The sequence below is a fragment of the Thamnophis elegans genome, chromosome Z (assembly GCF_009769535.1).
Source record: "Thamnophis elegans isolate rThaEle1 chromosome Z, rThaEle1.pri, whole genome shotgun sequence".
In the NCBI taxonomy this organism is placed as follows: domain Eukaryota; kingdom Metazoa; phylum Chordata; class Lepidosauria; order Squamata; family Colubridae; genus Thamnophis; species Thamnophis elegans.
In genome coordinates, this window is record NC_045558.1 from 89991169 (window position 1) to 90005854 (window position 14686).

At 38.8% G+C, this 14686-nt stretch overlaps 1 protein-coding gene across 2 annotated transcripts in view; it reads right to left on the minus strand.

The window, feature by feature from the left end:
• The window catches only part of SMYD1 (SET and MYND domain containing 1), a 37986-nt gene extending 24225 nt beyond the window's left edge, over positions 1 to 13761 (minus strand). For both annotated transcript variants that reach the window (XM_032237651.1, XM_032237650.1), the window contains exons 1-2: positions 13752 to 13761; positions 9402 to 9528 (exon numbers count right to left, since the gene is read on the minus strand). In XM_032237651.1, the coding sequence (XP_032093542.1) occupies positions 9402 to 9528; positions 13752 to 13761 (137 nt within the window). The remainder of the gene's footprint in view (positions 1 to 9401; positions 9529 to 13751) is intronic.
• Positions 13762 to 14686: the final 925 nt, after the last annotated feature.

The following is a 14686-nucleotide window of genomic DNA, read 5'->3' on the forward strand; positions in this document are numbered from 1 at the left end:
GTACTTTAGAATTTCCCATGTGCTACCTGAGCTTTGAAGGATTACATTCAGTGGCTCCGAGATTACATCTCCCAGATCCTTCAAAACCCTAGGATGTAAATCATCTGCCCCAGTTGATCTGTACTCATCGAGAGTGGATAGGTATCCTCTTACTATTTTTTTTACCTATTTTGACTTCTTTATTGACTTGCTGTATCTCCCTCTAATAGGTTAGGCAGTTTCTCCCTTTTGCATAAAAACCAGATGTAAAAGACAGGCATGGCTCCACAAATGCCCAGCTCTGGGACTCTTTTTCTTAGGTTGGGCTCAAGGCATCAGGTGGAGTTGCTGCTGCTGTACCAGCCTCCCTGCTGCATGGCAGCTTCCCTACCCAGGCTCCTGGACCTCACCGCAGGGCTGGCAGTGGAATTCCCCTGGCTTATAGTTCTGGGGGACTTTTATCTGCCACCCCTGGGGTGGGTTCAGAGGTAGCTCGAGATTTCATGGAAATCATGACTTCTATGGCTTGTCCCAGGTTATTCAGGGGCCAACTAGGAATAGTGGTCACACACCCAATTTGGTGTTCTTGTCAGAGCAGTACCTATGTGGCTTGGAATTGGTGGACTTGTCCTTCATCTCCCATCATGGTCAGATCACATTTTGGTGGCAATGCGTTTCTCAAGAGCTGTACCCCGCACGGGATGGCAGGACTTATTATATTGGTCCATTCCTGGCGACTACTGGACCCAAATAGGTTCCAGAAGAAACTGGGGGTTATAACTGCAGATCTGCTATGCAGCCTAGCCAAGCTATTAGTCACTGTTTGGAACAGAAAGGTGACTGCGGTTTTAGATAGGATTGCACCAATGTGACCTCTCCTCACCCATAGACTTCTCTGTCCTCCATAGTATACAGAGAAACTGAGGGGGATGAAATAGATGAAGAGACATTTAGAGTGGCACTGGCAGAAGACAGGATAAACTTGATCAAACATGGGTAAGAGCTGCTATTAAGGCCTACCTCATGGCAATTTGTGCAGCGAAGTGTAAATACTTCTCCACACTAATTGCATTTGCAGATAATCAACCAGCAATTCTCTTTAAGGTAAACCATCTCCTTCTGAGGAAGGAGGAAACTGAGATCCACCTGAAGGGATGTGCTGAGGAATTTCTGGATTTTCTGGAAGATAAAATCGCTCAACCATGCTCAGTTAGATGTTGGTGTGATTGCTGGTCTGGTGGAGCCCCTGAGTCAGGTTCTTGTCCTGTTATCTGGGAACAGTTTGACCCTGTTTCTCTTGAGGAAGTGGACAGGATCCTAGGAAGTATGTGTCCAAGCATCTGTGTTTGACCCATGTCTCTCCTGGCTGGTGAAAGCTTCCCAGGAGGTGACAGGTAGGTGGTCTCTTGCTGTGATTCATGCTTCTCTACAGGAGAGGGTAGTTCCCCAGCACTTTAGGAGCCTGTTGTCCACCTTCTTTCTCAAGAAACCATTGCTGGATTCTACCATTTTGGATAGATAATTTTTGATCATTCTTCAATCTTCCCTTTTTGGAGAAGGTGGTTGAAAAGTTGGTTACGTGGCTGAAATGGATTATCTGGGGCCCTAGTTGTCAGGATTCTGGCCTGGATATGGGACAGAAATGGCATTGGTCATGCTTTTTGATAATCTCTGGTGGGAGCAGGATGGGTGTACTGAATCCATCCTTGCTTACTTGACTTCTTAGTGATTTTCAATACCATCAACCATGGTATCCTTCTGGAGTGGCTATGGCGATTGGGAGTATCCTGGTTCACTTTCTTAAGTGATGCCATGACTTCCCACTCACAGTGCTTGGAGGCTGTTGGGGCAGGATGGGGAGCAATGGGTTGAAACTGAAACCTGCCCAAATATTCACTACAGCTAGGATTGCTTTCACACAAAACTGGAAAAAAAATCAATACACCTGTAGATGAAACAATAATTAGAAAAGTACTTGAATGTGCACAGATGGACAAAATGACAATAGAACTAAAAGAAAGAGAAGAACCGGATTTCTATAAAATATGGAATAGTATTTATAAGTGGCTACAAAATAGAAGCCAAAACAGAAAATGTAGAATGTAAATATATGGTGATATAAATAATTAATATTATTATAAGTGTCAGTACTACTGTTGTTATATTATAGGACAAGGTAAAAGCAATAGGAAGGCAATGCAGAAGGGAGAACTATAAAGGCTAAGCTTGAAAGCTGATACAGAAGGCTGTAATAGCAATAGCAATAGCAGTAGACTTATATACCGCTTCATAGGGCTTTCAGCCCTCTCTAAGCGGTTTACAGAGAGTCAGCATATTGTCCCCAACAATCTGGGTCCTCATTTTACCCACCTCGGAAGGATGGAAGGCTGAGTTAACCCTGAGCCGGTGAGATTTGAACCGCTGAACTGCTGATCTAGCAGTAGCCTGCAGTGCTGCATTTAACCACTGCGCCACCTTGGCTCTTGTATAATTACTTTATATTGTTATGTATGTTTTGTGTTTTGTTTTTTCTTGTTGTGTTTTTCTTTCTGTTTTTAAAGATTAAAACATTCAATAAAAACTATTTTAAAAAAAGAAACTGAAACCTGGCAAAACCGAGTGGCTCTGGATTTGTAGTTCTTTGGCCCATGGAGAATTGCCACTTTTTAGCTTGGATTGGGTGACAAAAAGATCCTGTGTGTGTAAATCTGGGGATTCTCCTGTACTCGCGACTCCTGCTCAATTCCTTTGGGCGAGTGCGGCTTGTGCCCTTTCCTAGACCAACAATCCCTTCTCACAGTCCCTCATGCCCTAATCACCTCTTGTCTTGACAATTGCAATGCTCTCTACATGGGGCTGCCCCTGAAAAGCATCCGGGAGCTCCAATTGATGCAAACTGCAAGGCCTCACACACTTTTGTGCAGACCTCACTGTGCACTTGCATCACCTCTTCTGGGGAAGTTGATTGGTTGCCGATTTGTTTCCAGGTACAATTCAAAGTACTGGTTGTCACCTTTAAAGCCTTTAAAGGTGGAATCATCTCTTGCCAGTCACATCTACTCAACCCAGTAGAGTGGAAAGGCAAGGAATGCGGGTCCCATCTCCTAAGGAGATATATCTGGTGGGACCCAGAAGAAGGGCCTTCTCCATGGTGGCTTCTTCCCTCTGGAACAGCATCCCTCTGAAAATTGGACTGGCCTCCACTAACACTCTTTGAAAGGCCCTGAAGACATAGTGGGAAACCCAGAGTGGGACAGAGCTCATTAAATGGCTGGTATGAATATGTGTTGTTGCCGGAGGGTGGTTGAGAGGTTATTATTTTAAATTTTAGCATTTTTATTTCTTTTATATTGTGCTTATGAGTCACCATGTGTGTATAGGCAGAATATAAATTATCTAAATAAATAAATAAACAAATAAATAAAATAAATGAATAAAGTGGTTGTTCCCCCTTCCTTGACTTTCTTATTGTTTCTTACAAATGGAAAGAAACTTTTTAAAATGGCTATTGGCATTAAAGGTAAAGGTTCCCCTCGCACATATGTGCTAGTCATTCCCAAATCTAGGGGGCGGTGCTCATCTCAGTTTCAAAGCCCAAGAGCCAGTGCTTTCTGAAGACGTCTCCGTGGTCATGTGGCCAGCATGACTAAATGCTGAAGGCTCACGGAACACTGTTACCTTCCAACCAAAGGTGGTCCCTATTTTTCTACTTGCATTTTTACATGCTTTCAAACTGCTAGGTTGGCAGAAGCTGGGACAAGTAAAGGGAGCTTACTCTGTTACGCGGTGCTAGGGATTCGAACTGCCAAACTGCCGACCTGGAGGTGGTTAATAGATTGAGATGAGTCCACCTCTACCCCATGTGCCCCTTTTTTGCATTCTTTATTAATTTTAGGTAAATATTTGATGTTTATTATTTTAATATTTAATGTTTTATCTTATGTATGTTTTATAAAATATATAAGCCACCTGGAGTTGCCTCTTTATGAGATGGGCAGTATATAAATGTAATAAATCAATAAATCAAGCCTCTTCCCTTTCAGAATAGATATGGATAGATAGATGGTACAGGATTGGTTAGTTTGATCCAAATTACCTTTAAGCTTGTATCTTTTGCTGTGTAAAAGTTGAGATGCTACTGTCATGATCTTATTTTGTGGTGAACTAATCTCCAGCCCACTTTCTGAAAGTCTGTTGTGGCAGCCTTAGACTCAGAATCAAATTTTTTAAAAAAGCCACCTCATAGAATTGCTTCTGATAAGCACAATAGTGAGATTCCCACAGCATTCCTAGTGCAGATATAGTTGTCTCACTCATCAATCTCTAATGGTCCATTTCATGGGTGTTCTGCCATCTCTTCTTGAACTCGGTTATCTCTCTTAACAGCTCTCTGTAGAAATCCAGCACATTTAATGAAATGAAGAACATGTACAGAAAAATAAAAGGCACTTTCTCCATGCTTTCTTCCTATGCTTAAAATATGATAAGGTCATTGAGTTAAGACAAAGCCAAGCCTGATGACAACTGAAGTGTGAGACTGTCAGTTTTAAAATGGCTTTTCCAGTTGCTCTGAAGAAACCACACAAACCAGGCGGAAACCTTATGGCATGCGTTATGCAAGGCTGACATCAGTCTGAAGTACCTGACTGGTTTCTATCAACTGTCAAGTTAGTGCAGTGAAAGGATGCTGTAGACTTTGTTCTCCTTATTAGGAAACAAGGAGACAGAAGTCTGGTTAAAAACAATTATAGCTCCTTTGTGTTCAAAATAGGGGGAAAAAAGAAACTTTGATTTTAAGTTTCAATGATTAGACTAGATTAAATCATATTGTTATTGAAATGGCTTGTATTTACTAGAAATATAAAGCAAAAAGTTGAGGCTGTATTCACTCTGTAGTGAAAAGAGTGAGAAGTCATTATTTTTCTTTCTCTCTCTTTTTACCATAAACTCTTTCCCCTTTCCCTTCTGATCTCTATTTCCATTTGTATTTTATAGTGCAATAAACTCTAATAAAAAACACTTATAGCTCAATCCATCTGTCATAGGGATGTGAGGAAGCCATGAAGGATGGTAAGTAGCAACATTTCCCAGGAAATAAATCCCATTGGGCTCATAGAAACTGCAAATGTCTAAATGTCTAAATCCAATTGAAATCATTGGGTGGCTAAAGTCCTGTGATAAAGAAACTATATCCTTTTTGAGCCCTATGGTTTTACAGTACATATCAGGACATAGTAAAAATCATCTGGTCCTTAGTAGTTCTTAAAAGTAGGTAAATTTAACCTCAGATGAACAACAACACATATTATAGAATGTCATCATTTATTTTACAAAAAGAAAAACAAGTCGTATTTATTTACTTTTAAAAACTGCTAATGACCAGATGATTTTTAATATCTCCTAATATGTAAAACTATAGAACTCAAAGAGGGTGTACTACAGTAGATCCTCGGGTCACAAACGCTTCTGACCATGACCAAATTGGGTGCCAACCAAAAATTTTGCAATTTTTTTGCATCTGGTCAAGAACAAATACTCAAGCGGTGATCAAACATAGCCACTGCAATTTTTTTCTGTCGTGGCGATTTCCCCATCTGTACCATTTTTTTAATGCACATGTGCAGTCAGTCTTGTTTCCAGTCACAACCAAATCAGGTTGCGACTAAAGTCATGGAATGGATTACAGTCATGACTGGAGGTTCTACTGTATCTTTTTTTTACATGAGTTTATATGAGCTGTGGTGGCACAGTGCTTAGAATGCAGTATTGCAAGCAAACTCTCCCTACAGCCAGGAGTTTGAGCCTCTTCTGAGGTTAGTAAAATGAGGGCCCAGATTGTTGGTGGCAATATGCTAACTTCCTAACCTGCCCAGAGTGCTGTAAAGGACTATGGGTGGTATATAAGTGTAAGTGCTATTGCGATTGGTAAGTGTTGTGTATAGATTACTAAAAGAAAAATATGAATAATGCAAATATGAGCAAGCCGTTCCTCCAAGCTTCAGCCTATTCTACCCTTTGCATGAGACATCAACAAAATATTTTCAGTAATTATATCCTCCAATGTAATCTGAAAAGTAATCCGTCTATTAAACAATGATTTACATTTAAATAGTTTAGTTTGTTCTAAAAATTTAAGATCATAATATTCTGGCAGGGCCAAAATGAGAAAATATGGTAAATTAAGTAAAAGAAATCCCAAGCTTGCTCTAGACTAATGCAATATTCTGGGTCCTATAGAGACCAACCAATCACTAGGGACCACCTTTGGTGGGAAGGTAACGGCGTTCCTTGGGTCTTCGGCGTTTAGTCATGCTGGCCACATGTCCACGGAGAAGTCTTCAGACACCGCTGGCTCTTTGGATTTGAAATGGAGATGAGCACTGCCCTCTAGAGTCAGGAACGACTAGCACATATGTGCAAGGGGAACTTTTACTTTTATCTTTAATGACAAGGAAGTAGGGAAGTAAAGATCTCATTTTTTTCTCACCATTCATTGCTGGGCCAGAATAATATTACTGAAGACTGTCTTTATAACATTTCGGTGATGGCTGGGTAATACGAAACAGATGCTGTAATATAAAAGGGCCTAATACTTCAAATGATGGAGGGAATGGTGAGGGTGACCTTGCTTTTCCTTCTACTTGTTAAATTCATACACATATTAGGCTGACACTTTTTTCTGTCATATACATAAACATGACTGTGGTTCTTGCACAGGAACATTGTTAATCTTCACTATATTATTTCAATGTTCATAAATGCATTACCCAAAGGATCACATTGACCCACAAACAGTTCCCAATATAGCTAATCTGAGATAGAATTTGCTTTTGAGAACTGAAATATGATACGGTGGGAGGGGCGAATGTTGAATTCCACCAAACATCTAAGAGTATACTGGGCTAATTTCTGCAATTTACTGTTCTCCAGCTGTGTCAACATAAGAGAAACAGTGTTCTCACAACTCTTGAATGCTGCTATTGGAAGCTCTGGGACTGGATCCCCAATATATCAGGAAATACAAAATTTATAACATTTGCCTTCTCCAATTGGAAAAAGCTGCTATGACTGCATGTATTTTTCTCAATGAGAAAATTGCAGATCTCCAGAAAATTGAAGTTATACAATAATAATGACTTTCATTCAACAATATTCTAGCAATTGCAGTTTCAAAGTTATTTATAAAGATTATTGCCATATATTCATTGTAATCAGGCCTTCAAGGCTCAGGGTCCAGGTATGTCTGCAACTGATGCAGCAGCCTAGCCTTGGGTCCTGGAGAACTTCCAAGTTGTAAACATTTTTTTTCAGATGGGAGATGTCCCCCTTCAGAACAATCATTTAACAAGCCAAGTTATTTCTGAATAGACAGAAATCCATTCCTGCTGATTTTCAAGCATAGCTTCTTTTTGCCCTAATCTACAAACACTAAATTTCTACATACTATTTTACAAGACTTAAGATATTCATTTTGTCAATTAAACTCTTCTCTGTTGCCCTCCTCAAAACAGTAATACTAGAATTCTGGTATTCTTTCCAGTCAAGCATTTGGTGGCATGCCTTCTGCAGTTCCTCTAAAGTCTCGAGACTAAATAATTATGGTATCTCACAAAAAAGATGAGTTTAGTAATTCCATTGATTAATTGCTCTGTCAGAAAATTTATCCTTATAGGATAGATCTCTCTTTGACAAGGTTCCACCCATTACTTTTTGTCCTGCCCTTAGTGCCCATAGAATAAATCAAATCCTTCTTCTTTGTGATAGCCCCTCAAGTACTGGAAGACAGCTACTATGCCCCCCCCCCCAAATCCTTCTCTCCAATAGGATAGACATGCTTAGCAACCTCAACTGTTCATTGTACGATTTAGTCTGCAGACCCTCTGTCATTTTTATTGCTGTTTTCTGCACCCTTTTGAAGTCTCAACAACTTTTTTCTATTGTGATGACCAGAACTGGATGTAGTATTTTAGGTGTGGTCTCACCAGTGCAGTGTAAAGCAGTACTATCACTTCTCATTGTCTTGACTCTATCCCTCACTGCATTCCTTCACTGGGCTATATGTTTGAAGAAAATGTTCCAATGAACATCCAAAGGTTTCATGTCTGGGGAAAATAGCAACATTGGATAGTGATGATGGTGGACAAAGCTAGCTTACCTACAAGCAGTTATTCCAAAGCTGAGGAATTCCCTCCCAGCCAAAGGGGAAAGGCTCAAAGAGATTTGGGAGGGTGAACTAAAGAGGCAAAATAGCATGTCTAAATATAGCACCAGGGCTCAAGGACAGCACTGATAAAGCCTCTATTACTATTCACACTTGGAGAAAAAGGGTTAAAGAAAAACTTACTGCTTTACTAAATAGTGTGCTGAGTTGATGGTAAAGCCAGTGTTGTTGGTCCTACATCACTTTTCCAATTTAGCATATGTTCCCTATGAAAAATCAATCACCTCTTTTAGATATTGTTAGTAAGAAGATACAATATAGGTATACAAGGAGTGGCATCCCCATTCCTGCTTCAGGGAGACATGGCTTGTCCAACACTGGCCATATCCAAAAGCAGGTAAGGCAAGGCTAGTATATTCCCCCAGAATGTGATTATGGAGGGCTCCAGGACATACAGAAATCTGTGAACAAAGTAATCTAGTTTAACAGGCTTCCCTATTTCATAGACCCATATTCACATGGATTATAAAACAGGGGAACCAAAAGAGGTACAGTCCTACAACTAAGGCATTTTCCACCCACATTGCCTTTGCATTCTTGATAAATGAAGAAATCACAGTAATCAGTAATTCTGGGAATTCCACCTGAGATCTTCTGCAAATCTAAATTTATATTCTGATTTTTTTTTTTTTAAAGGCCAGGAATTTAAACCATCCTTTAAATTGTAGAGAAGAAGGGATCTGGAGGGAAGCCAATAGGGAAATATTCTGTGATATCTTATTTTCATCATTTTGTATTAATAACAAAATGATTATTGAGTAATAGTTATTATCAATGAAACTGCCAGTATGAGCTTCTGGATATACCAGACTGCACGATCACAGTTAATGATTGATAATATCTAATACATGTACTCATATAGCACTATTAAATGTTCTTCTACATATACCATGAGCATATTAGGCTGATGTTGCATAGTTGTGGAGCGTGGTTGTAGAGTATCTGAGCCCCAAAGGCAGTGATTCTTTAAAGACACGCTACAGCTTTCATCAAGGTAGAGAAGAAAAGAGGAATCTTCTATCTCATCACTGTTACAGAAAATTAACTCCTATTTTCTCATCTGTGAGTTGGACAAAGAGTCTTAACTGTGAGTCTTAACTTTCTACCTGATTAGGAGATAATGACATCTCTATTGTATCATCTCCCACTTGCATTCCCCACTTGCTTCCTAACAATGCACACATTAATTTTTCCTGCTTACCTGTCAAATACCACTGCAGCATAGGCTCGCTCTGCAAAAATTACATCTCCAGCCCAAAATTCTTTTGTTGCTTTCAGCCCCCTGCCTTTGCCTTCTTGATTGAACACTTCAACTGTTTCCATGCCTCCTCTTTCTATATCAGGACATCTAAGTTTTGTTACACAGGAAGGTTCCCAATGACTCAGATTTTGTATCACTCCTACTCTTTAAAGACTTCCCAACTTTCAGAGAACCAATCCTATAAATGGGCAGTCTTAGGACCTCCCAAATAGTACCCTTCCTCCATAAGGAACAGGAAAATCCTTTTTAAAGTTCATCAAATGCCTTTGCAGAGAGGAAAGAAAGGTTGGCAACACATTATCAAGGTTGTCTTCATGAAACCATGAGTAAAATTCTATTACTCTTTGAAAAAAAATTGATCATGAATAGTTACAAAAGTACTGTCTCCTATTGGGAACTTAATGTGTGTTCTGGAAAGTATTTTTAGAAACCAGATGCTTCTGCCTGTCAGAGATCAACAGCTGAGAATCTGTTAAGTGGAATGAGTGCTATGCAGTGTCTATTAACATTTAATACTATGTACTCTCCTTTAAAAAAATAAACAATGATGCATTTGTTTTATATGCAATCAGAGCTATGCTAGGTGAAATTGAAGACTAGGGGGCCCAAATATTCTATGATAGACAAAGCAGTTGATGATAGGTCCCTATCTAAGAAATGTGTAAAAGTACAGCATACAGAAGCCAGAAAACCTTGCAGGAATCATTTTCCAAAAAGGTAGGTAACTGCTTAATCCTTAGGAGAAACATTTTAAAAATGTTACTTATGTTGTATTAAATACTACACTACACTAAATATAATACTATTCTCTACTAAAGATAAATAACACTGTGTGCTGAACCTCTGTACTAAATGAAGTCAAATTTAATCACACTATAATATGAATTCCATTGCCTGGGAATATAAATTAAAGTTACTGTTGGTACATGTATTGTAAATATTTTTTACACCAAATAATAAAGAGAGGATGGGAATAATAAAAGTCTTAACAATGTCTTAATAAAAATCTTATTCTTGTAATTCCTGTTATTTTGATTATTTCACTGGGCATTTTTGCAATTATAAGAACTAGAATGTTTCATTAATTTATGCAATGACTTTAGAATTCAAACTCTGACATATAACATCCCAGACTTAAATGTCAATAAAAAAGGCAAAAAAATATGTCTGTTCTGACCCAGACTTCCTTAACAAGCAAGAAGTGGAGTCTTGGTCACGGCAAAACCTCTTTTATTTACATGACTGTGAATTCCTTTCATTCACAGTCAGCAAGGCTCCAAACAGTCTTTCAGATGGTTGTTCATCAAATATGAACCTTATCTCATTTGGCAAACTGCCAAATAACTAGTTCCAAACCAGAGATAGGTTGCTCCCAGTTTAGCCCGGTTTGGCCGAATCGGCAGTGGAATTGTGGCCTGGGTCGCAGAACCGGCAGCAACCCAGGCTCATCATGCTCCTGAACTGGTTCCCCAATCTCTTATGCCATGGCCGGCATATTTCTGGGCATGCACAGAACAATATTTAGTCAATTGCACATGCACCAGCAATGTGTGACCAGCGCACGTGTGAGCACAATGAACTGGTACTGACCAATATAGGAACCCACCCCTAAGGGGGAGGAGCTGACATCACGATGACACGACGTGTGATCTTGGCGCTCCAAGATCGCAGTCAATACTTTTGCCACTGGACGGTCCTTCTGGACCTAAACCATCCCGAAGAGATGGTGACAGGGAAGAGTACATCCTGCTGATCTCAGGGACACCGCAAAGTCTCTGATTGATCCAGGAGAATCTCTTTTTGCCGGCGACAGAAGCGCAGCCATTGAAGCTGCTGAAATTGGGACAGCTCCGGAATGGGAGAAAAGCAGAAAAAGAAAGTGTGTTCATCTGGTGAGGAAATATTATTATGAAAGTGACTACCCCCCTAAAAAATAAAAGCTAAATTAAATTTGAAAACAGAAGAGAGTAAGCAGAGAAATTAAGCTACATTAAACAATGTGTTATCCTTTTTTAATTTTCTTTTATGGATGTAACTTTTGCAAATGTTTCCTATTCTTTAAATTGAATGGATTAGTTTTTCTTCTTCTACTTTTTATATTCTTTTTTATACCCTTGAATTAAAATCTTTTTCCTTATTTTTATAATGCTGGACTGGATGGGGTTTTTTTTTGCTCCATTTAAGAATTTTATTTTCTTTAAGCCCAGAATATAAAGAAGATATAAAAGGAATACCAAGAGGGCTGTAATAACAGAGGAAAAGGAAGTAACACTGCCACTTGGAGGCTGGAGGCTTGGAAATATTGTCTTTTCTTTTTTCTCTTTGATCATTTGACTTTGCATTTCAAGGTTTTTCAGCTTGTTTACAGAGAGTGATAGTGAGAAAAGCATGGGTTGTTTATACAGATGCTCTTCAGGAGCTTTATTGGCAACTGGAGTGGAGTGAAAACAAAGCCTTGTTTTGAAAAATTATAAATGAACTTGCTTTAAATTTAATAAAAAGTTTTGAATGCCAGAGTGGCAGTGTTTACAAGTTGGAAGAATGGTGCAACATGAAAAAGAAATCTTAACATTGCAAAAGATTATGTTTGAAATTCAAAAAGTATTAGAAGTAACAGAGAAAATTGAGAAGAGATTGGCGAACATAGATCATAGAATATAAAATTTGATGGAAAAATTGAGGATATCCATCAAATGAAGAAAATGGAGGTCAGAGTTCTAAAAACTGAAGGAAAAAATAAAGAATCAAGAAAATTGTTGATAGTGACAATGAACTGAGCGTGTTTGGTAATGGAAAGAGTGGAATATGGAAAGGGGAGATAGATGGACTGGAGCTCTACCCCAGATTTCAAAGTATAGAAGAAGAAAAGAGAGAAGAATTGATGGAACTAAGGAGAGAAATCTTGTCAGAAGCACTAGTGATAACCAAAGATAAGCTGATCAAAGAAGCAGATGGAGGGTTTCAAGCTTATACAAGATATGCAACAAGCAATAAGTTGTAAAGAGAAGTCCATACAAAACTTACTAAGGAAATAACCAGAATACTAATGCCACAAATGGCAAGAGACATAAGACTGCATTATTACTGGAAGACACAGGTTGATGTAATGAAAGCTTATAATACAAAATTTAGTTAAATTTAGAGCATTTTGTATAAAATGAAGTGATAATGGATATAGTTAAATAAATGATAATGATAATAATGTATGTGTGTGTGTGTGTGTGTATGTGTGTGTGTGTGTATGTATATATATATATATATATATATATATATATATATATATATATATATATATATATTCATTCATTCATTCATTTGATAAGAGGAAATTTGATATAAATTGCAAATGGTGACTATGAAAGGAGGTTTAGAAACTCTGTTATTAAATATAACCAATTTTTATTTAAAACATGTTATAAAGATATAATGTTACTGGATGATATTGGGAAGAGCTAATGGAATGCCATTATGTGGTTTTGCTTTAAATCTGGAATATTTTATATAAAATGAACGTAAAAACAATTATAGTCAAATGAAAGTTGAGTTATGATGATAGTAATATATATTAAAATATTTGATTTAAAATATATGAATTGTAGGTGATGACTGTGGAAGGGATGCACAGAAGTTTTTGTAACTGATCGACACACTTTCTACAATTTGTAATGGAAGATGGTTTTGTGGGTTTTTTTTGTGTTTTGTCTGTTTGTGTTTATTCAAAAATAAAAAAAATAAAAAAAGGAACCCACCTCTGTTCCAAACACAGGGCAAGATAAAATTTGGCACAGAGACTCTTATAGTTACAAACAGAACTTTTCTCTCTTGAAATGACCGAATGAACTTATGGTTTCCTGCAAAAGCCCTCTCTCTGTTCGCTCCTCTTTTGTTTCCTATGGGAGGGCCCAATCATCTCTTAGGTGTGGCTTTACTGTTAAGTCAACTCTGCTTTCTTAGTTGTTCTTGTCTTCTGGCAGCTCTGCACATGCACACACTGGGAACAGGCTCCAGTTGTTCTTCTGCCTCGGTGCTGTCTAACTCCCTCTCTGCTTCTGATGCAGAGCCCTCGTCTGAGCTTTCCTAAAACCCCAGGACTGACCCATGTTCCTCCCCAATCTCCTCATTGTCCAACTTTGCTTCCAGCTCTGCTGGCTGCCGGTGGACCACAATAGTCTGGCTAGTGGATGAGGCAGTACCTTAAGATAGCAGAATAAAGAGTAAAAACTGGAGAAGATAACAATTTGGAGAATAGTCCTCCAAATAGACTGTGACAAAAGAAAGCAAAGATTATACCAATAGTCATAGTCCAATAGTTGTTTTGGGTGCAATCCAGGGGTGGGTTTCAAAAATTGTTCGAACCTACTCTGTGGGCGTGGCCTCCTTTGTGGGAGTGGCTTCCTGCCCATGTGACCGGATGGGAGTGGCTTGCCACCCATGTGACCGGATGGAAGTGGCCTGCCACCCAAGTGACCTGGTGGGAGTGGCCAAGACGATGTTATTACTAGATATTACTAATTACTAGATATTATTAATATTACTAGATCATTATTAATGCATAGATAACTGTGGGACATTACACACCCACCCACACCCACAAACTATGACAATGCTAGGAAAACACCAAAAAAAATAAAAATCCCCCCCCCCAAAAGACTGCCAATGAAACCAGTTTTTTTTCCTAAGCCTAAGAACAGGAAAGACAAAGTCACTGGAATAAAAACCATCAAGGCAATGTGGAAAATTATAAAGGACAGGCGCTCACAGAACCATCAACCACCTCAGAATTACCTAAACAAGGAGGGTGAAACACACTGCCTTGCAACAAACCTGGCCTGCCCATAGAAAAGCAGCCACTTTGAGACACATAAACCTGGTCTAAACACTTAAAAGCAACATATTGCATCACAAATAAAACATCTGCAAAAAGGAATAACATTTCTTGTAATAAACATTCTATAAACAATAAATAAATAAAAATTCCCTAAACTAATTAAAAACTACCACGTTCAGAGAACACCAAAGGACCCCACAGTCCTCTCCCTCCTTATCTTTTTCTTTTTTGTCCTAACTTTCTCCTCCTTCCCCCCAACCCCACTCCCTTCTAGCACTGATGATGTTACCAAACTAGGAGTGCTGGAGAGGAGCTCTCACAGGGCGAAGAGCTTCCCGCTACAGGCACAATCTATCTGCAGCCGTAAATGACTGCAAGCAGCAGCTTCAGGCACCTG